Source organism: Stenella coeruleoalba, assembly GCF_951394435.1.
Source record: "Stenella coeruleoalba genome assembly, chromosome: 19".
Taxonomy (NCBI): domain Eukaryota; kingdom Metazoa; phylum Chordata; class Mammalia; order Artiodactyla; family Delphinidae; genus Stenella; species Stenella coeruleoalba.
The window spans coordinates 54643789-54667583 of record NC_137165.1 but is presented as its reverse complement, the minus strand read 5'-3'; the positions used below and the strand labels follow the sequence as shown (position 1 = coordinate 54667583).

Genomic DNA, 23795 nt, shown 5'->3' with positions numbered 1-23795 from the left:
CCCTTCCTTGATGCTAGAACCGCACCCCTTCAGGACAAGACCGCGTGAGTTTGCGATCGCAGTGGATTATTTGGGGGAGAGCTTATGCTGGGCGGGGGAATCTAAGTGATTAAAGGGGCCTTTCTCCCAACTGATATAGGATCACGGGGCCCTCATGTGTGAAAACCTTAGAGTTTCGATGAATAAGATTACTAGAAGGCTTTAGGGGGACACTAGACCACACGAGCTGGACCTAGAGGAGAGAATCCACATCTAGAGAACAGTGTAGACAAGCTCTGTAGCTGCCAATCCTTAGCCCATATGTGAGCACCAGCCCTTGACAAAGTATCAATAAATTTGTAGGAGATTATATACACACACAACAGAAATCCATATTGGCATAAAGTCGCCAACTGTCCTTCTTGGGAAACACTGCCTATCATTCTGACTTGGGGAATGTCCTCTCTTTTACGAAACTATGGTCATAACAGATGGTTTAGTAGAAACTGTCTTAACCAACCCCTTTCTTAACCAACTTATTAGATCAACCAGCACCCTCCAATCTCTTGGTGAAACATACTATCTTTATGCTTGTGGCAACGGGCAGATTCTCTTGAAGATCCCCTCGCTTCTGCTCTCACCCGTTGAGGTATGTGTTTAACAAGAGTCAACGGCATTCAGGCCCAAACTTGTTTAGGCCGGTCAAACATGTTAATTATAATTATGCAATTTAATGAATTCATCCATAAACTAACCAATTAAGAGTGTAGACAGAAAGGATATTGACCAATGACAGGAAATGTAAACAAAGAGAACTGGTTATTTCTACAAAAACTAAATTGAATGCTGTAGAGCATGCCATTTTTTTTTTTTTTTTTTAGAGCATGCCATTTTTTTTAAAAAAAAACATCAAATTAGGAATGAGGGAGAGGACTGTAAAATAGTCACAGTGAAAACATAAAAATGAAAAGAGGTTTCGCAATCAGATCGCGTCATAAGTATCCAGAACGTCTTGCTTCACGTTAGGGAAACTGGAACTAGAAACTCCAGGACGAGACAGTGTGTGTGATTTGTGCAGAAAAGGCAACGAGTCCCTCTTTCAGCAGACCCATCAGTGAAAAAGAGGCTTAGAGCTACGTCCAAATACTAGCAAATGATGACACATTTAGATATTTTGAGCCAAAGAAAGCATTTAGAGGAAGAATATATCTTTTGTGTGATTCCTTGATTTAACCAACTTTTCCAATGAACTGACCAATAACAATTTCAACTACATTGGGTAAGAATGCACCTACCTGATAAAATAAAAGGCTGACTACTATATCAGTCCCTCCTGATCTAAAAAATTGTTGATACATGAAATCAACAGATGTTAGCTGGCCCTTCCTGGCCATTCCTGCTAAAGGCCATGTATTTTGAAGATCGCCAGTGCAGTATATTTTTCTCCCTCAACTGACTCTCAAAAGGACTCTGTCCATAGAAAACGGACTTGTTTGCCAAGGGGGAGGGAGGGTGGGAGAGGGAAGGATTGGGAGTTTGGAACTAGCAGATGCAAACTATTATATATAGAAAGGGTAAACCACAAGGTCCTACTGTCTAGCACAGGGAACTATATTCAGTATCCTGTGATAAACCATAATGGAAAAGAATATTAAAAAAGAAGATATATATATATGTGTGTATATATAATATGTATAACTGAATCACTTTGTTGTCCAGCAGAAACCAACTACACTTCAATTTTTTTAAAAGGGCTCTGGGGCTTCCCTGGTGGCGCAGTGGTTGAGAGTCCGCCTGCCGATGCAGGGGACACGGGTTCGTGCCACGGTCCGGGAAGATCCCACATGCCGCGGAGCGGCTGGGCCCGTGAGCCACGGCCGCTGAGCCTGCGCGTCCGGAGCCTGTGCTCTGCAACGGGAGAGGCCACAACAGTGAGAGGCCGGCGTACTGCAAAAATAAATAAATAAGAGAGAGAGAAAGGGCTCTGTCTTCTGAAAGCCAGCAATATACACATAGTTCTCAACAGGAGACTATCCAAGCCCTCCAACTTTTATAAAGTGGAATCTTTAAATATTAATCATTCAAAAAGCAAAGGAGGGAAACCCTGGAAGCTTTAGTCAGGTTATAAATAATCGTGCACTCAACCAGAACTGAGTGGTTAAATCTCTCGGAGTTTGTCTTAACAGAATGTGCTTTCCTGGAAGGTGGTAAATGCCACCCTCACTCAGATCAGCAGAACCTTACCTGAACTTTCTCTCTCTTGCAGTAAAGGTGCCAGTCCACAGCCCAAAGTCTGCCTTAGCAGGGTCTCCGGAAACGGTTGAGACAACACCTAGATGCCGGTCATTATGAAACAATTTCCCTTCAAACCTCTTGCACATGTTTGCCTCCCTTCTCCCACCCTGACTACTTCCCCAGCGCTCTCAGGACTGAACAAATCGGGCTGGTTTCAGGGCAGAGTCCTGTAGTCACGACCCAAAACCTAAAGAACCTAAATGCCTCCCGTGAGGACCACCAGTCAGAAATCCGCCCCATCCAGCTATAGAACGGACTGGACAAATTTCACAAATATCATGGGCTGCTCAGCTACATCTCTGAGGACATGAGAAGGTCTCTTTTCAGACAGCCACCCATCCAGATGGCTGGGAGCTGGGATAAAAACATTATATCCCGCGATATATCTGGTAGACACTTTTTTAAAGCTTGCATGAGGCAATTAAAAGCGTGAATCAGAGTGAATCTGTCTTCTAGGCTGATTTACCTTCCCTCGGCTCAGCCGGGCGGCCAGGACCTTCCACGTCCAGCCCATATCCACCATGCAGACAAAGTCAGGGTGGGAGGGAAGTCCAAGAGGGAGGGGATATAGGTATACATATAGCTGATTCACTTCATTGTACAGCAGAAGCTAACACAACGTCGTGGAGCAATTATACTCCAGTAAAAATTAAAATTAAAAAAAGAGGAAGAAGAGGCCACCAGACTCCTCCAGCCAAATCAGACGGAGCTGAATACTAGTCTGTGTTCCTAGACATGACACAAGTTTCACGACAGTAAATCTTTACTAGTATCTGTGGTAGATTCCAGAGAAGATGAGTCCCCTACAATCCGACAGAAGCTTGTACTGAGCGAGTCTGTTTTGTGCGGGCTGCTTAAACACTCAGCAGTAAAGGGACGTCCCACACAACGGTTAAAATGGCGCAGCGACGCCATTCAGAACGTGGCTGTCTGTTGTGACTTATTCACGGAGCTCAATTCACTGTTTCATTTAAAGGTCTCCCTACAGGCACTTCGTGCTCTGTAAGTCCTAAAACCACCTGGGTCAGAAATACTCTTACTCTGACCCACTCAGCTCAGGTGACCAGCCCAAGAATATTTAAGCTTGCTTGGGTTCTGTAAGCTCTCCCAGGATGATAAAGCCCTTGAGATTCTAGGGAATCATCTTTCAGGGAGTGGGGGGCAAGAAGAAAGAGCAGCCCATGCTGAGATGAGATGGCCATCCACTAAGGCCACCTCCGCCAGACTACTTGGGATGTCCAGAGCTGTGAGAAGTTGGGGAAACCCCAGGACACACTGATAATGGCCCAACTAAACATCCCTACGGTCCCAATACCTGCTGGGGCACTTGTCTGTGACCCCCAGGCAGAGCTGGTCCTTTCTTCCCAAGTCATGACTCCCTTCCCTGACACTTCCCTCCAGCCCCAAACAAAAGAAACCCAAGCAAAGGAAGAGACCTTTGTCCTCCAGTCAAGGGGAATCATGGTGCCTCACCGCTCTCATTTCGGGAGGCGGAAAAAAAGTCTCTCCACTGCATGCTGCTGGGAAGGGGATCCTGAAATCCCTCTGGTTGCCCAGGTGACCCAGGGGTCCCTTCCTCACGTGATGGACACGGGTGTCCCTGCTCCTGAAAGCTCACCCTGAGTTCCCAAGTCTGAACCATCAAGTTACTTATTCATTCGGTCAACACATAAATATTCAAGAACGCACCCTGTACCTGACATTAAACTAGGCACGGGGGATACAGCAGTGAGGAAGACAAATTCCCCACGTCTGGGCAGCCTACAGCCAGGTGGAGAGGGGGCAATCAGTAAACGCATGTGCCAATCAACAAGTTAGCTCATAAAGTAGTAAGTACTACTTTTTTTTTTTGCGGTACGTGGGCCTCTCACTGTTGTGGCCTCTCCCGTTGCGGAGCACAGGCTCCGGGCGCACAGGCTCAGCGGCCATGGCTCACGGGCCCAGCCGCTCCGCGGCATGTGGGATCTTCCCGGACCGGGGCACGAACCCGTGTCCCCTGCATCGGCAGGCGGACTCTCAACCACTGCGCCACCAGGGAAGCCCAAGTACTACTTTTACTTAGGGCAATGTGACAGAGAGGAATCAGAGGTGTAGCAGGGGCCACTGCTGTTAGGGGGGTCTGGGAAGGCCACCCTGGGAGGGAACATTTGAGCTGAGTTGTGATAATAAAAATAAGCTTTTTTTTTTTTGCCACACCACATGGCCTGTGGGATCTTAGCTCCCCGACCAGGGATTGAACACAGGTCCCTGCAGTGAAAGCACGGAGTCCTAAGCACTGGACCACCAGGGAATTCCCTTTTCTCCTTTTCTCCCTCTCTCCCTCCCTCCCTCTCTCCCTGCCTTTCTCTCTCTTTGGCAAACCTAACTATTCACATATCCGTTGGAAGAGCATTCCAGAAAGAAGGAATAGTAAGTGTCAACGCCCTGAGAAGGAACCACGTATTATCTTGTTAGAAGGATGGAAGAAAGTCCAGTGTGGGCAGAGCAGGGCAAGTGAGAGGCAGAGTAGCCAGAGAGAGGGTCTTAGGGGCAGGCAGGGACCCATGGACCCCGGGGGCCTCCTGGGCTGTGGAAGAAGCCACTGGAAGGTTACAAGCAGGGAGTGATCAAGTCTGTGCTTTAAAAAGATCCCTCTGGCTGCTGGGAGGAGACTGGACTCAGGAGCAGAGAACAAGAGGGACTCCAGGCCGGGGACTGGACTGGTTTGGTAACCATGGAGATGGCAAGCTGGGATGAGATTCAGGATTCCAGAGGGAGAGCTGCCAGGACCCTAGAATAAAGACAGCAAGTCCAGCGTCTGTATATACTCGATGACTGTCCCTGTGTGAGTAGCTGTGTATAGACACACACGCTCACACACACACACACACACACACACAACACACATTATCCTCCTTATACACACAGTCCAGGGTGGTGGCCCAGACTCCAGATTCTGGAGCCAAGATGCCCAAGTTCAAATTCTAACTTATCCACTTGCTAGCAGTAAAATTTGGTAAGTCACTGAACCTCTCTGTACCCAGATTCCTCCTCTGTAAAATGGGGACAATAATAAAGGCGTCCTCTTAGGGTTGTGGTGAGGATTAAATTAGTTACTATAGGTAAAGCATTTAGGGAAGAGTACCTGTTACACAGTATATTTTTTCCTATTTCTGCTGTAACAAATTACCACAGATGTAATGGCTTCACTAACACAATACAAATTTATTCTCTTACAATTCTGGAGACCAGAAGTATGAAATCAGTTTCACTGGGCTAAAGTCAAGACATCAGCCGGGCTGGCTCCTTCCGGGGGCTCTGGAGAGGATCCGTTCCTGCCTCTTCAGCTCCTGGAGGCTGCGGCGTTCTGCGGGCCCTGGCTGCATCACTCCGACCTTTGCTCCCACCATCACACTGTCTTCTCCTCTGTGACCTTCTTGCCTCCCTCCTATAAGAAACCTTGAGCTTATATTCAGGGCCCAGTTGGATAATCCAGAATCATCTCCCCATTCACAATCCTCAACTCTGTTACATCTGCACAGTCCCTTATGCCACAGAAGGTAACATTCACAGGTTCCGAGGGTCCAGGTACCGCTAAGTCTTAGGACCATTGTTCAGTCCAGCACTCGTGATAAGCAATAAATAAAAGTGAATTACTATTATTATCGTTACCATTGTGACCGCTCCCTCAGCAGCTCCGGAGTGTATCCCCAGCCCCCTCCCCAGCTGTGTGGGAGAGAAAGGGATGTGGAAAGACCCCTGTCTAACTCCCAGAAGCTCCCTGAGACTAGGCCCCGAGCCCAAACCATAGCTGGCCACGATGCTGACTGTATCAGACAGAGGCCTCAGGACCTGGCTGGTCCCATGAGGGGACTGGGGGGCAGGCAGAGAGCAGATGAAGCAGGAACATACTCAGAGGCCTCGAGTGGGTCTGAGAGGGGCCCCTGGAGCGCAGGCTAAGGCTTCCTGATGGCGCTGTATTCCGTGGGTTCCTCATGGCTCCTGCTGGGAATGCGGGTGATGAAGCACTCCATGTTGCTATAGGTTGGCTCTTGATCTGAAGTTTCCAAAGACAGAGCTGCACAGGCAATGCCCTCCCTGAGAAAGGGAGTCTGCAATGAAGACGTCCTCGGGGTTAGAGAGGCTGGCAGGAGGCTGTGCCCACAGACGGAGGAGACCTTGGAGGAGCCTGGGGAGACAGACCCTCCAGGGCTTCTGGAGTCTTCTCCCAGGCCCCCCAGCTGCTCCCCCCTCCACTCTGCCAGGCACCTTTAGCTCCGGCCACGGCAGAAGATGCTCTCCCTCAATTCCATGCCAGGGCGGCACATTTGGCATGGAATCCAGGTCCCTCAGCCTGTCTGGGTCTCCCCTGCCCAGCATGAGGACCGTGTCTGACCGGGCTCTGAGTCTCCCAATGCTAAGACCTGGTGTGGAGGTACTTCAAATGCCAAAAGCATGCAGGAGCTCTGCCAGCAAGGCTTTCAATGACTGCATCTTGTCCCAGCACCCACCCTCCCACGTGGGCGGGAGAAAGCCGGTCCTCAAAGGAAGGGCAACAGCGGGTCCGGTCTGAGCCCCGTAGCAGCCCCACCAAGTGCATACCATGGTGACATACTCCACTTCCTCCGCGTTGGCCTGGGCGGGGGAAGAGGACCTCGTGGAAGCCTTCTTCTGGGACGACCCAGAGTTTTCAGTCTGCTGCAGGCTCAGGTTTGCGTAGCACATGTCGCCCTCCTTGGGCTGAAGCACCTAGGAGAGGAAACACAGGTTTCTCTTCCACAGAAGGACACGTGGCTCTCTGCTCCCCTGGGACCCCCCTCTCCCAGCTCCCTCTGCAACCCCCATCTCCTCTTAGCCTCCCACACCTCCCCCTCCCAAGCCCTCCTCCCTTCTGGCTGATGCCAGCGTACGACTGGGCCCCTTCCCCGGCCCTTGCAGCTGCGCCATGAGTATATGGACATTTGGACACAGAGTTTGTCTGATACATTTGGACCTTGGTGCTCCTGGGAGATGGAAAATAGGGAAGTGAGGGAAACGTGTCTGGTGTCTCTGCTCTGACCTCGGGGACTCTCTTACCTGCTCTGCGGATATCTCAGCAGCTAAAAGACAAAAACAATCAGAGTTAGAAAGCCCATCCCCTCAGGTCTGGGGGAGAAAAGAGGAATTAGGTTTCGGACTCAGAGAGAAGAGACCCGCTTCTAATTCTGATCCCTCAGATGAGAACTAAGGAGACCTCAGCCCATCCATTCCCCACATCACAGAACTGTGCGATCAGCTGCTCAGGTGGCCCTGCCAGTTATCAACTCCCCCGGGATTAGGCTCGACCTAAAACTTCTGCTGGGATTCTGCCTGTGACGCCACCATTTCTCCACCTGCAGGGCTCAACTCAAAGTCACACCTACTTTCTCCAGCTATCCAGGCTGTCGGATCCCTCCCTCCCTGGCTCCCAGGGCATTTGATTTATGTCTGTCTCATCACCCTTGTCCCACTGAATTCTGGTTGGTCTTCAGGTGGGATGCGGGCTGCTGGATGGCCAAGATTGTCCCTCCCATGCCTTCCGGGTGCGGACTGTACCAGGCACAAGAGGGGCTCCATCAGTACAAGCTGTCCTCGCGACGGGATGGCTCTAAGCTGCCTCTGAGTGGCGTACCCGAGCTGGGTCATCACTGTCCGGACCAGCTCTCAGGTGCCCTCTGGTTCCTGTTTCTTTCTCTCCCTGCCCTCCCCCTGCCACCGTCACGCCCCCAGCTTCGGAGACAACAAAGAAACAAGAAAGATTTTCCCTATGATTTTTAGATACTGAGGGGGACAGAAAGTATTTTTAACTTAGGTCACGGACAATACATTGGGGGGAAAGTATGATGAACAGGAGTCAGGCTCCCGTGTCTCCAAACTACAAGATTCCCCAGGCTGTGGGGACAGAGCAGTGTTAAAGAGGGTCCCGTGAGTTCCCAGATCCCAGTGGGTTCTGAGAAAGGGAGGAGGCGCAGTTAATGTGAGAACGTGGAAGTGGAGCCAGACAGGAAAAGTGTTTGGCCGAGGCCAGACCTCGTAATAGACAAGTGCAGACTCGTGAGCAGAGGCCCTTCCCTAAAGGGCAAATATACACAGAACAAGTAGGGTAGCCTGAGAAAGGGCTGAAGGGAGGAAGGGCAAACACAGGAGTGGCCACCAGCATTCCTGAGAAAACACAGAGAACCGTGTATGCGTGTGCACACGCACATGTGCACATGCGTGTGCGGGCTATGTTGTGTGTGCGTGCGTGAACATGTGCTCGTGCATGTGTGTATACATGCGTGTGTGTGTGTTTCTCCATGCCCCCATGTCTATTCAGTACCCCCTTGACCACCACAGGAATTCTACTAAAGTGTCTGGGGACCCTAGGAAGGCTGCCTGCCTAAGGCCATTGCCATCTCTGCCACCAGGAACCAAGCCAAGAAACAGACAGGGAGGCAGAGCAGAGAGGCAAGAGGAGCAAAGAGGGATGAGCAAGGTAGAATTGAGTCCAAAACCTCCTGGGTTCACCTCCAAGCTCCAGCCCCTCAAACTGCCAGTTGCCGTGGCCTTTGGGACGGCACCCCTTCCAGACTGTGCAGGTATTCCCTTGGGCTGATGGTTCCCGGATGACCATGCTGGCCCACACACTTCCACCCAGCCCAGCCCCAGCCCGGTGTCAGCCAGGTCCCCTCACCTTTCTTCTGTTGTTTCATCATTCTCCAAACCACAAGTGAGGTCACCATCAAGAGAAGAAGCAGCACAGCAAAGATGAAGGGAAGGAGGGTGTTGGCCTTCAGGAACACACTGCTGGGAATGACAGAGGATGCCCCAGTCACCCAGGCTCACCTCCTGTCTTTGGCCTTATCCCACCCACCTGGGAGCAGGGACAGCCACAGGCCTTGAAACCTTTCAACCTACAGGCCTGAGGTTTCCAGTCGGGGAACCCCTACTCCCAGATGCCCTCAAAGATGGTGTTTTAAAAAAAGAGAGAGGGGGGTTCCACAAGGGGTCTCAGTGAGCCTAGAAGCCAAACAGAAATTGTATGGCAAAGGCTCTGAAAAGGCCTCCCTGCTTCTAAGTTTGCCCCCTGTACAGGCTGAACAGTGTCCCTCACCCAGGAATTCATGTTCATTAGGAACTGGAGAAGGTGACCCCTTGGGAAATAAGATCTTTGCAGAGGTCGCCGAGTTAAGATGAGGTCATACTGGATTAGGATGGGCCTGAATCCAATGACTGGTGTCCTTATAAAAGGGAAATGGGGGCACACAGACACAGAGGGAAAAGGCCATGGGATGACAGAGGCTGAGATTGGAGTGATTGCCATAAGCCAAGGAGTGCTTGGCTCACTGGCGACCACCAGAAGCTAGGGGAGAGGCCTGGGACAGAGTCTACTCTTGAGCCCAAAGAAGGAGCCAACCCTGCCGACACCTTGATTTCATTTCTGGCCTCCTGAGCTGTGAGAGTAAGTGAGAGGAGGCCCCAGCATCCTTGAGCTTGAGGGTCCGGAGACAAGCTCTGGCTGGGACCTGGGACTACAAAAGTCTCCCCTTTGGAAGAGTTTGGGCCAAGTGGGCCACATGTAACAGCAGCATCAGAGCTGGCTTACCCGCTGTTGGAGTCGGGGCTGGTTACAGCCAGGGAGTCACTGGTCTCTTCCAGGTTGGCCGACACTGTGAACACGTTGATAGCAGAGGTGGCAGCAGTGGTGGCCGGCACTGTGCTGGGTGCTTGGCGTACAGACCAGGTTACACATGGCTCTGCCTGTTCACCCACCCGCAGCCTTACACATGGCTCTGAGCCGGGGGTGGGGATCATGGGCTACCTGAGGAGTCTGGAGCAGGGCCAAGGGAGAGAGCCTATAGCCTGGACCGCTCATATCTCCCTGGCCGCTAGGAGACTCAGAACCTCAGAGGCAGGTGGAGCTGGCACAGGTCCGGGGAGGACATCAAGCAGAACTTGGAAGGTTAGGGGGGGCCAGGCTTGCCTCAGGACAAGGGCAGCTGGAGTTCAGCTGGAATTCAAACACTCCGGCTGCTTATGACAGGGCCTCGGCCAGAGGCCAGTGCCTCTCACCTTATTTATCCACAAGGACATGAACAGAATGGGGGCTCTCAGGTGGCTGACACGCCCCAAATCTGTGACTTCGAACATGAGGACCAGCCCTGAGCAAAACCCTGAGGTTCAGGAAGAGCCTTTACTTGGGGCAAGTTCTAAAGCTTTCGCAGTGGGGATGGTTACATCTCAGGAGCGCTGTCGGGACTGAACGAAATGAGGCTGTGCTCTGCAAGTATAACGGGCCTCACACGTTCCTGGTGTGGTGGAGGCTCCGTTGACTGTGCGCCCACCCCCGTTGCCACAGGTGCCCAATGAGCTGGTGTCACCAGCTCTCTGCAGAAGCAGAGCCCAACAGATAAACTCGATCAGACCAAGGCACTGAGACCACTGAGCCGACACGCTCAGCGTGTTTGCATTCTGAAAGGATTTAGGAAGAGAACATCCTTCATCCCAAATGTGTAAATGGCAAATGATGGGATTTCAGGCACCTGGGAATGCGGTCCTTGGATTGTGGAGGCCTTTCCAGACCCCAGGAATTAATGGCAGCAGTCCAACTGTGCTGGGTCTTTCCCCCTGAGATGGGACATGGACCAGGGGGTGGGAGCTGCAGCTCTGAAGACCCAGCCCCAAATTCCAGAAAGAATAGGAACACCTGGGCAACAGGAGTCCCAGGAAAACATTAGCAGAAATTAGGGTCTCCGGGTGAGCCCATCACCTTGATCTCCATGGGCAATAGACTCGGGCACCGGGAAAAATAATGTGTCGAGAAAGGCTTGTCCCATCCTGGAGGAGGCCCTGGGGGCCATGAGAGCCTCTAAGGGAAGCCTTGCCCCTCCCAATCCCAGGTGGTCAGTGTGGGTTCCATGAGACCTCAGGACTCCCCCACCCCTGTGACGGTTCACTCTGAGTGACAAGTCACTAAAGAGGGACCCCAGGGACCAGGACAGAGCAGGCCCTGAAGAGACACATCTACACATACACATATGCTTACCTGGGTTAATGGTCACTTTAACTCGGACCCCAAGGTCAGTTCCAAATTTCTCAATCCCACACCAGTAAGAGTCTGCATCGTTTAGCCTGAGCTTCTCCATGGTCACGGCAATGGTGCGACTTTTCCTATTGTCCCTGATGGACACGCGGCCCTCCTTCACCTCCTTCTCTGGTTCAGTGGTTTTAACGACGAACTTGCAGCTGCTCCAAGCAGCTCCTCGGCACCACCACTTCTCATACGTCTCCCACTCAGGGCTGTATTGACACTTCACAGTCAACGAGCCTCCCTCTGGGCCGCTCACTGCTCCTGGGCCAGTGATGGCAGATGAGCCTGGAAAACACGAATCCATGTACCTGTCACCTCCCATCCTGAGGGCAGGGCCACAGCCTCCTGCATTGTGAATAGTTCCAATAAACCCAAGGTCCTCATGAGTTAAGTAGCAGTCAAGAAAGGAATACACCTTACACGTAAAGACCTTTTGTTCTTCAAAATCCTACCAGATCAAAGCCACCAGGAAAATCCCATAAAAGCACAACTACAGACCTTAAAGAAACAAAAACGTTGACACAGAGCAATAATAACTTCCTGTAGTTCACCCCCTCTCCCCTTCTCTGAGGCCAGTAAGTCTTTCTATTTCCAGCAATGTCCTTTTGCAACCATCTCTGTGTTATGCTGGTCTGATGGGGAAGAAAGACCAGAGGACCCATTTCCACAGAAGATGACTTTGTACTGAGGACCTCAGGAGGTTCAGCTGAAACACCCCCATCACCTAGCCCTGGAGAAACTTCCTAACGGTTCTAATTGTTTCGAGCGGTTCTACTGTAAACCACCCTGGAAGGAACGCCTTTGAAATCGACCAAAACAGTGATGCTAATCAGTCTCCCCATGCTATGGAATCTGTAACACCCGGATCCCATTTCTCCCCATTGAATTGCTTTGGTTCCTTTGTCAAAAAGCGAATCTGTGGGCTTCCCTGGTGGCGCAGTGGTTGAGAGTCCGCCTGCCCATGCAGGGGACAAGGGTTCACGCCCCGGTCCGGGAAGATCCCACATGCCGCGGAGCGGCTGGGCCCGTGAGCCATGGCCGCTGAGCCTGTGTGTCCGGAGCCTGTGCTCCGCAACAGGAGAGGTCACAACAGTGAGAGGCCTGTGTACTGCAAAATTAAAAAAAGCAAATATGTGAGTTCTTTATGGATTTTCCATTCTGTTCCGTTGATCCATTTGTCTGTCCTTTTGCCAATCCACACTGTCTTGAATACTATAGCTTTGCAGTAAGGCAGGTATCACAGAGTAAAGCAGCATTTCCCGATATATATGTTCTTACTCTTTCTTTCATTTTCTCGCCTTTGAAAGATTCAAGATACAGAGAAATGTATCTTTATTATAAGAAAAACAACACTTCAAGCATGATGAAGAATGGCATCAGTGTCAGACCCCGGGAGGTAGTGAGGACCAGGGCAATCTGGAGAGCAAACGCCCCCCGCAGAGGCATGGCCCCTCCCACTCAGCCCACTGTCCTCTTGCAAGAAGCAAGCAGTGTAATTTAAGACCTTCTCATTTTTCTGGAGGAGTCCAAATTCTGGGTTTGGGGTGGAACCTCTCAATTTTAAAACTCTGGCTTATTTAGAAACAACAGCCATCCAGCCCGGGCCGCCCAAACCCGTCTGCCGGCAGAGCCTGCTGTCCGGGCTCAACTCAGATCCACACGCGTAAGGGAGGTTCTTTCTGTCATTTTCCTTGTGTGTCTTTGTCAGCGTTGGTAGTAGAGATATGCTACTTTCACACAATTGATCTGGCAGATTTCCATTATTTTGCGCTCTGAGATCAGAACATAAATAGAGCAAAGGAATTTTGGTTTCTTTCGGATCTTAAAAAATTGGCTAGAAAACGATCTGGCAAATTCTTCATTGGGGCAAATTCTTTGATTACTTAAATTTTTTTCTCCATGGATATTGACCTATTTAAGCTTTTTTATTGTTCTTTAATAAATTCTGTTCTTTTGTTTTGTTTTTCCCCAAAAGATGTCTATTTTACAGTGTATTAGCATAAAGTTCTGCAAATATAAAGTATCCTTTAATAATTAAATTTTTCATACCTATTATAATGACACATTTTGATGACATGTGCTGTTTTATTTTATTGATTACATGTGTCACAAGATTTCCTCCTTCATGTTTTTCCTCCCCCTCTTCCTCTTTCTTTTTTCCTGTGCTAAACCCTTTTGAGATTTAGTTGGTAAATGTTACTGTTTTTAGTTTTAAGTTATTAATTTCTCATAGATATAATTTTATTTCCTTGAGATTACCACGTATCTTTTTCTAATCTGCTAAGTTTAAAGCTGGGATAATTTTCTTCCTTTCTAAAGTTAAATAAAGCATGTTGAAAACTAAGAATTTACTTCTGTCCACTTTTAAAGTTAAGATATAATTCGCATATCGTAAATTTTACACTTTGAAAATGTATACTTCCGTGGGTTTTAGGATATTCACAAAGTTGTACAGCCACGAACTCTATCCAATTCCAGAATGTTTTCATCACCCCAGAAAGAAGCCCTGTACCCATTAGCAGTGACTCCTCACCTACCCCTTCCCTGAAGCCTCTGGAGACCACGAATCTTTCTGTCTCTATGGACTTGCCTTTCTGGACATTTCATATAAATGGAAGCATACAATATATGATCTTTTTTGTCTGACTTCTTTTACTTAGCATAATGTTTTTAAGATTCATTCATGTCATAACATGTATCAATATTTCATTCCTTTTTCTGGCTGAACATTATTCCATGGTGTGGATCTGCCGCATTTTGTATATCCATTCATCACTTCATGACATTTGGGTTGTTTCCACTTGATACATAATTTTGGAACACTGTAAAAGTGCTTTTCTTATAAAACAAAGCATGAATCTATCCTCTGACCTAGCAATTTCACTTCTAGGTATTTTTCTAAGAGAAGTTAAAAACAAATGTCCACAAAAAAGAATTTTTATCACAGCTTTATTTATAATACCAACATATTAGAAGTAACTCAATGGAGTAGGAGGTTGGGGTGAGCAGATGTGAGCTTTTATATAGAGGATGGAGAGACAGCATGGTCCTACTGTGCAGCACAGGGAACTATAGTCAATATCCTGTGACAAACCCTCATGGAAAAGAAACTGCAAGGTCCTACTGTGCAGCACAGGGAACTACAGTCAATATCCCATGATAAACCCTAATGGAAAAGAATATAATTTAAAGGAACATATATATATGTATAACTGAGTCACTTTGCTGTATAGCAGTAATTAACACAACACTGTAAATCAACTATACTTGAAAGAAAGAGAGAAAGAAAGAAAGAAAGAGAGAGAGAGAGAAAGAAAGAAAGAAAGAAAGAAAGAAAGAAAGGAAGGAAGGAAGGAAGGAAGGAAGGAAGAAGGAAGAAAGAAAGAAAGAAGGAAGGAAGGAAGGAAGAAAGAGAGAGAGAGAAAGAAGGAAAGAAAGAAAGAAAGAAAGAAAGAAAGAAAGAGAAAGAAACTCAAATGTTCACCAACAGGGGAACAGGTAAACAATTAGTAGCATATTCGTAGTAACAGCATAGTACAGAATAATAAGAAGGAGTGAATTAGTGATACAAAAAACAACATGGACGAATCTCAAAAACACACTGTGTGAAAGATCAAAAGAGAATAAACTTCATGATCCCGTTTATGCAAAGTTCTACATTAAGCAAAATAACCTTCGGTGATAGAAATTACAACAGTGATTCATGGGTGGGGGAAAGATTGGGAGGGACACTAAAGAACTCCAGGTGATGGAAATGTTCTGTATCTTGATAGGTGATACAAGTTACACGAATTTGTCAAAACTCAGAATTATACACTTAAGATCTATACATTTCACTATATGTAAATTATACCTTAATTTAAAAGACTCTTATGGGATGCATCTGGAGTTATGCTTAAGGACATTTTATAACGTTAAATGCATCTATTAGAAAAGTAAAAAGGACTTAAATTTAATAAACATATATTTCAGAAGTTAACCGAAAAACAGAAGGAGGAGTAGGAGGAAAGAAGAAAGTAGAAGAAAGGAAATAATGAAGTTAATAAAAATTAATGAAGTGGAAAAAATCATATAATAAGGAAATCAAAAAAGCCTAGAGTTGGTTAAAAATAAATAAATAAATAACCCTAATTAGATATTCATTACAGAAAGAGAGAGGTCTAAATAATGAATATCAGGAATGAAAATGGGGACATCAGTACATATCCTGCACACATTAAAAGGATTATAAGGACTTCCCTGGTGGCACAGTGGTTAAGAATCCGCCTGCCAATGCAGGGGACACGGTATCGATCCCTGGTCCGGGAAGATCCCACGTGCCGCGGAGCGTGCGCCACAACTACTGAGCCTGCGCGCCTCGAGCCCGTGCTCTGCAACAAGAGAAGCCACCGCAATGAGAAGCCCGCTCACTGCAACGAAGAGTAGCCCCCGCTCGCCACAACTAGAGAAAACCCGCGCGCAGCAACGAAGACCCAACGCAGCCAAAAAACAAAAAAGCTAACAAGAGGATAAGGCAATAATAGGATAGGATAATAAAAGGATATCTAGATAAGATTATGGCAATAAATTTGAAATTTTTTGGAATAAACAGATGCCTAGCAAAAATAATACAATGTGCTAAAACAACACAAAAAGAAATAGAAATCTGAATAATCTTACAACTATTTAAATAAATTAAATCCATTATTAAAAACCTCTCCAAAAGAAAACTCGAGACGTCTATAGCTTCAATGGAGATATCTATTTACTAAACATTGAAGGAAGAAGTCATGTCTACCTTACACAAAAGAATTCTGAAACAAAGGAAAGGAGGATGCAATCCCAAATCCATTTAATGAGACTGGCATAATCTTGATGCCAAACACTGACAAGGGCAGTGCAAGAAAGAAATATTATAAGCAAATATCACTCATGAATATAAGTGCAAAGGTCTGAAATGAAAACTCAGCAAGCTGAATCCAGGGCATCTTTTTAAGATTCGTGCATATGTTATAACGTGTGTCAGTATTTCATTCCTTTTTATGGCTGATCACTATTCCATGGATCTGCCACATTTTGTATATCCATTCATCAGTTCACAACATTTGTTTTTCCCACTTTACACTAAGATCCCACATGCCGCGAGGTCAACACCCATTCATGATTTTCTAAACATTCTTAGCAAATGAAGCGTAGAACATGCTTTATCTGATAAAGACCATCTATTAAAAGCCTCAGGGCTTCCCTGGTGGCGCAGTGGTTGAGAGTCCACCTGCCGATGCAGGGGACACGGGTTCGTGCCCCGGTCCGGGAGGATCCCACATGCCGCGGAGCGGCTGGGCCCGTGAGCCATGGCCACTGAGCCTGCGCGTCCGGAGCCTGTGCTCCGCAATGGGAGAGGCCACAATAGTGAGAGGCCCGCGTACCGCAAAAAAAAAGGAAAAAAAAAAAAAAGCCTCAGCAAATACCGCAATTAATGTGAGACATTGGCATCTACTTTATAATAATGTGTTAACCTGGACATTGATTCTGTATCCACTTTTCTGTACATGTGCTGTTTTCTGAAATTCTGACCAACGTAGTAAGACATGGAAAAATATAAAATATATAATTATTGGGGGGAAATAATAACAGTTATAGAAAAGTTTTAAATCTTAAGTTTAAAAGGATTTTCATTTATAATGGAATTCAATAGAGTGGCTAAAGCCACAATAAATATATTAAAATCAATGGCTTTCCTATAAACCAGCAACAAGTAGTTGGAAAATAAAATAGAAAAGTGCTCATTTACAGTAGTAATAAAGGTGTATTAAATACCAAGAAATAACTTTAACAGAAACAATCAGGACTTATAGAAAAAAAACCATACACAAACACAATGAAGTTTTCTTGACAGACATAAGGTTTAAATATAAGAGAAGAGCTCTGTTATGATCCTGAATGAAAATGCTGTATACTGTAAAGATTTTCCTCCTTCCCAAATACATTTATAGATTTAACTCAAAACCCCCAGAACATTTTTAGAGCATGTACATTTTTTTCAGATAATCTCCATCTATACACATGTGTGTATATATATGAATATGTATGGCTATGTAATAAATATTATATTTAATATGTGCTAGAGATTATTTGAATAAATGAAGAGACAAGAATTTTTAACATATTAAAGATGAGCAGTAAGGAGGGACTTGCCTGCCAGGTATCAAAATAGTACCAGGCCAGGGGCTTCTTTGGTGGTGCAGTGGTTAAGAATCCGCCTGTCAATGCAGGGGACAAGTGTTCGATCCCTGGTCCAGGAAGATCCCACATGCCGTGGAGCAGCTAAGCCCATGTGCCACAACTACAGAGCCTGTGCTCTAGAGCCCACAACCCACAACTACTGAGCCCGCGTGCCACAACTACTGAAGCTCTCGAGCCTAGAGCCCGTGCTCCACAGCAAGAGAAGCCACCACAATAAGAAGCCTGCACGCCACAGCGAAGAGTAGCCCCTGCTCTCCACAACTAGAGAAAAGCCCATGTGCAGCAACAAAGACCCAACGCAGCCAAAAATAAATAAATATTTTTAAAATAAATTAAAAAAAATAAAATAGTACCAAGCCATAATAAAGAAACCAGTTTGTGAATATAACAAGACTGTATACACATATCAATAGGACACAGTCAATAGCCTAAAAACAGACCTAGTCTATTTAAGAATTTCACATATACCATAGAAGACTAAAACGATAAATAGAGAAGGGAAGGGTTAAGGCATATCGCTATCCTGTCACCTCTCAGTGTGCTCCATTTAGGTAAATATAGAGAGATTAAGGAGGTCAGCATAAAATAGCAAAGCATTTTTTAAACTGAAAGAAAACAGAAGTGAATCTATAAAATTCCTGGATGACAGGGAGATCTTTCGAAACTTGAAATCAATGGACGACAGGAAACTAGAAAGAGTTAGTAGTGAATTTGACTGCATGCAAATATAGCACTTGGACATACCAATAAAAAAAGACTGAAAAGGCAAAGAACAGACTGAGAGAAATATTTAGAACAAACAACATAGAAAAGGATTAATAGAGTTTCTCTCGATTAAGAGTGTATAGAAGAAAAACATTAATACCCCATTTGGAAAACTGATGAGAGGTAAGAGGCAAGTCACAAAGAGGAAATTCAGCAGCTAATAAAATTCAAATGTTTCATTTAAATAATCTCGCAAATAAGAAATGTGGAAGACAACACCTTTTTTCACATAACAAACCAATCAAGTTTTGATGACTCACTTTTTTGCTGACGGGGGCCAGGTGGTCCAGGCACTGTGAGAATATGCTGGAAGGAATGTAGCTGGTTCAGCCATACAGAAAGCCATATGGCAGTCATATGTAACAGACACAGTCATGCCCTTTGCTCCAGTAATGCTACCTCTAGGATTTGGTTCTCAGGAAATAATCAAAGAGGCTAACAAAAAGCGTATGCACAAAGATTCATCGCATAATTAGCAAAAATAAAGGAAACAAAGTTAACTTCCACCAATTAGGGACATAAGTATATAATGAAATATAATGCAAACACTGCTGCTTATGCTTAGAAATATTTTTAATTATGTGGAAAATTCTCATATGAAGTGAAAATAAGGGTGTTAAAAAATCGTATGCAGTATAACACCGATGAACTTTTAAAATATGCATAGAAAACAAAGCTTAAACATAAGTAAACCAAAATCTTAACAACTGGTCACCTCGGGCGTTAAGACAGACATAAGGGTTTTTTTTGTTTTTGTTTTTGTTTTGATTTTTATTTATTTATTTTTGGCTGTGTTGGGTCTTCGTTTCTGTGCGAGGGCTTTCTCTAGTTGCGGCGAGTGGGGGCCACTCTTCATCGCGGTGCGCGGGCCTCTCACTGTCGCGGCCTCTCTTGTTGTGGAGCACAGGCTCCAGACGCGCAGGCTCAGTAGTTGTGGCTCACGGGCCTAGCTGCTCCGTGGCATGTGGGATCTTCCCAGACCAGGGCTCGAACCCGTGTCCCCTTCATTGGCAGGCAGATTCTCAACCACTGCGCCACCAGGGAAGCCCCAGACATAAGGTTTTTTGATTTTTCCTAATTCTTCATTTTTTTCCTGTACTTTCCCAAGTGTCAACAATGAGCATTTACTACTTTCAAAATCATAGGAAAAACAAATGCCTGGACAGGGCTGTTTAATAGTGTGGTAGGCAGAGCAATGGCCCCCAAGGATGTCTGTGTCCTAACCCCCAGAATCTGTGAATATGTTCACCCTTACATGGCAAAAAGGGACTTTGCAGATGTCATTAAATTAGGGATGTTGAGATGGACAGATTATCCTGGATTATCCCGGTGGCCCAATATAATCAGAAAGGTCCTTAACCGAGGGAGGCGGGAGGGTCTGAGTCAGGGAAGGAGTGATGACAATGGAGCGGGGGCTGAAGTGATGTGGGACCACACGCCAAGGAAAGCAGGCAGCCTCTGGACTTCCCTGGCGGTCCAGTGGTTAAGACTCCGCACTTCCACTTCAGGGGCCGCAGGTTTGACCCCTGGTGGTGGGGGAAGTTCCGCACGCCACAGGGTGTGGCAGGCAGCCTCTGGAAAGCCTCTGGAAGTCGAGGAATCAAATTTTCCTCCTAGAGCCACCAGAAGGAGCGCTGCCCTGTTGACTCATTTTAGACTTCTTATCTCTAGACTGTAACATTATAAATTTGTGCTGTTCTAAGCCACTAAGATTGTGGTCATTTGTCCCAGCAACCCTAGGATTCTAACGCGGATGGCCATTCCATCTTTAGTTGTCATTTAGTAGCGGATCTGACCCTTGAACTCGACTGAGCATTTAGTATCAGCTCTGACCCTTGGACCATCTGCTCCACTCACTTCTCGGACCCCTCTTCCAGGTCCCCACTCCCCAGCAACCTGTGCTGTGGGAACCCTCCTGGCACAGAGGCAGCCTGGAGCTCCAAGAAGCAGCATCCTCCCTGGGCATGGTTACTCGCAGCCTAGATGATCAGGAATAATCCTAGATCAGGTGGAAGCTAAGCCCCAGGGGGAGGTGAGCGGCTCACGGTCAGTGAGTGACAGTTGGGACTGGACCCCATCTCCGGCTCAGCAGGGGACATCAGCTAATTTCCACTCTGGGTCAGCACGTCTGGGGTCTTGTCCACCTCTGCCACCACTTACGGTGAGGCTTAAGTTGGACAAGACAGCTCATTTTTCTCTGAAAAAAATAGCATCATTAAGACTCTTGTCTCATAGAAAATGAATGCTATAAAGCCCGGTGGGAACTTTCTGGGGTATCTTCTCGTGTACTTTTAAAACAGTGAACCCTTGCAAAGAGGGAAGTAGTGCTGGTTAAATGTGTTACTTGCAATCGGAAGTTCTATGGGAAAGGCTGGTGACAGGTGGCACAGAGGTTCCCACTTGAGACTGGCTTCCTGTTAGTGCACAGCTGAGCCTGTCCCACTTCAGACAGATATTCCCGCTCTGCCTCAATCACTCCTAAACCATATACACACGCGTGCGCACGCGCGCGCGCACACACACACACACACACACACACACACACTACTCTCACATCTGCTCACCGTCAAGTTCCCCTGTTCCCAGACGTCAGGGAAGAAAAGCAATCCTTTACGTGCATTCGCTGCTTTGCTTGTCAATTTGTCCCCTGACTTCTCACCCCAAATCTATCTTCTCTGTTTCTACACCGAAACTCAAGGCGGAGCACCCACAAGCCACCCGCAGCCACCGGCAGGAGGAGAGCCACACATCTCTCTCCTCCCCAGAGACCTTTTCCCCAAAGAGATAATAGTATCCTCCCAATCGGCCCCAGCAGGCTGTTGTGAAGTGTGTAAGGAAGCCGCAAGGCCTTTCTGTTCCTCAGACGTACCACGGCCAAGCTCATTTCCACATCAGAGCCTTGCTGTGCCCGGTGCCTGAAAAGGCGTCCCTGATCTGAAGTGCCCGTTCCTTCTCGTCTCCCAGGTCTCAGCTCAGAAAGCGCCTCCTCAGAGGGCTCCTTCTAAGCCCACCCTATTGAAAGCACAGCCACCACCCCCTGAGTCAGGGCATCTAGCTCAGCTCTGTTCACAGCACGTGTCACTGCTTGGAAGCATCATTTTCATTTCTATGCCTGATGGAATGAACGATCCAATCAGACCACGTAAAAGAGTCATGGGTCACAAAGGGGTGTCCGGTTGTCACGCCCCCTGGAGACTCAGATCCAAACGCAACCACAGAAACTTTTCTCAGGAGAACACGACGGCTCCTAACTCTTCTCTCTGCTCCGTAATTCTTTTCTTACGGAGATATAATTCACATACCATGTAATTCACCCTTTTAAAGTGGACAGCTCAGTGCTTTTGTAAGATACTCACAAAGCTGTGCGAACATCATCACTAATTCCAGAACACTGTCGTCATCTCAAAAGAGAAACCCCGTACTCATGAGGCGTCCCTTCCCCTTCCTCCCTCCCCCAGTCCCTGGCAACCACTAATCTACTTTCAGTCTCTATGAATTTACATATTCTAGACTTTTCATATGAATGGACTCATACAAAGTCCAGCCTTTTGTGTCTGGATTCTTTCACTGAGCTTAATCCAGGTTGTAGCAGGTGTCAGTACCTCATTCCTTTTCATGACGAGTAGTATGCCCTGGTGTGAGTATGCCCTGGTGTGAGTATGCCCTGGTGTGAGTATGCCCTGGTGTGAGTACACCACGTTTTATTTATCCATCCATCAGTTGATGTGCATGTAGATTGTTTCCAGTTTTTAGCTATTATGGACTATGTTGCCCTGAACATTTGCATACCAGGTTTTTGTGTTCTTTTTTTTTTTGCGGTACGCGGGCCTCTCACTGTTGTGGCCTCTCCCGTTGCGGAGCACAGGCTCCGGACGCGCAGGCTCAGCGGCCATGGCTCACGGGCCCAGCCGCTCCGCGGCATGTGGGATCTCCCCGGACTGGGGCACGAACCCGCGTCCCCTGCATCGGCAGGCGGACTCTCAACCACTGCGCCACCAGGGAAGCCCCCCGCCCCTTGACTTTTAATCAAAATGGTATCCATGGGACTTCCCTGGCGGTCCAGTGGTTAAGACTCCAAGCTTCCAATGCAGGGGGTGCGGGTTCGATCCCTGGTTGGGGAACTAAGATCCCACATGCCACACGGCGTGGTCAAAAAAAAAATGGTATCCATCAACCTCAAGTTGGCTTCAACCCTGTGTCTCTGCTCACGTCCCTGTCCCCTTTTCCTCTTCATTCTACAAAGCTGACCTCCTCTCGACCTTTCCATTCTACTATTTCCTTCCCCAAAAGCCTAGAACTGCCTCTCCCTCTCCATCTGGCAAACTCCCGCTTCCCTTCCTTCCAGGCCCCCTTCACCCTCACCCCTTCCCGAGAGCCCTCCCTTGCTCACAAAGCTTTCTGGAAGGTGACAGTGCAGGAGCGATTATTCGCCAGTTCTCCTGAGCAACTAGGGTGCCTCTGCTTTTCTGTGACCAGTGGGGGCCATCCGTCTGTCCGTTTTGAATGACCAGCCCCTGGGTGGTCAGGAGTTATGCCTGGTTCTAGGTTCATCATGAAGACCACGTTCCATATTTCTGCATCGGCCGTTGTGGGCACCGCAACACGAGGGTGAGGGATTGAGTGGATGAAACACACAGGCTGACGACTGGGAGGAACTACTTAGAAAGGGGGTTGGTTTCTCAGCAGGACACCTTGCTGGGCTCCCCCCTCCCTCTGCCAGCCGCTTCCTCCTGCCCCATAGGCTTTTCCCGAGAGAACAGACCCAGGCCCAGCTCACCTGCGAGCCGGCGGAGGAGATAGAACAGCAGCAGCAGGTGCATTTTCTCCTCACACGGGTCCTCCTTGGTGGAGCGCGTCAGCGAGAACCAACTGCAGTCTGCTTCATCTTCCAGCCCTTCTGCGTTCACTTATTCTCACTCTTGTACTTCCTCCTTCAGGCCCTTCCCACTGACGAATGAGACTCAAAGAGGAAGGAGGTGGAATGGGTGAAATTTCAAGGCAGTTGGCAATTCAAGAAGTGATCATAAATAAGCTTTTGAGAAGTACCTCCCTGTCCGGAGCCATGATGGGTTCTCTAAAAGGAGAACTTTGCTCCTTCTTGGCCTTGAAGTTTGCAGACCCACCAGTTCTGAGCAGCTCTTACTCAGTCCTTCTCTGTTGGTGGGAAGACTGGGATGGGGGAAAACCAGCCCCACTGGAGAAGTCGTGGGGAGCACACAATGTCCTAAATGTGGAATTTCAAGCGTAGCCAAATTCTCGGGAGCCTGGAAGGTCAGGAGTTCCACTGTATCACGGGGGGTTGAGCCAAAGTCAGAGAAGAGATTGTAGATTCCAATCTAGACCAGAGATTGGAATGAGGGGGTGAGGGGGTAACAAAACCCAGACTACCTACTAAAAGAGAGGGGCTCAAAGAGTAGGGACACGGGTATTCCCTGGGGGTCCAGTGGTTACGGCTCCGCACTTCTTC

At 47.5% G+C, this 23795-nt stretch overlaps 1 protein-coding gene across 1 annotated transcript; it reads right to left on the bottom strand.

The window, feature by feature from the left end:
• Window positions 1–5536: 5536 nt before the first annotated feature.
• LOC307178228 (CMRF35-like molecule 1) lies at window positions 5537–23212 on the bottom strand. Its single transcript, XM_079906166.1, has 8 exons — window positions 23106–23212; window positions 11297–11626; window positions 9857–9977; window positions 8945–9057; window positions 7330–7352; window positions 6856–7002; window positions 6166–6365; window positions 5537–5701 (listed from the first exon to the last, which is right to left on the bottom strand). Exons 1-7 carry the CDS (start codon window positions 23146–23148, stop codon window positions 6210–6212), a joined length of 933 nt encoding a protein of 310 aa, XP_079762292.1. The 5' UTR covers window positions 23149–23212; the 3' UTR covers window positions 5537–5701; window positions 6166–6209.
• Between the last annotated feature and the right edge of the window lie 583 nt (window positions 23213–23795).

Excerpts from the sequence above, each read along its gene's own strand:
- LOC307178228 (XM_079906166.1), bottom strand. The coding sequence starts at position 23,148 with ATGCACCTGCTGCTGCTGTTCTATCTCCTCCGCCGGCTCGCAG. Across the intron at positions 9,058-9,856 it reads AGCCCCGACTCCAACAGCGG|CAGTGTGTTCCTGAAGGCCA; the intron begins GTAAGCCAGCTC and ends TGTCATTCCCAG. Across the intron at positions 7,003-7,329 it reads CTGAGATATCCGCAGAGCAG|GTGCTTCAGCCCAAGGAGGG; the intron begins GTAAGAGAGTCC and ends TTCCTCTCCTAG.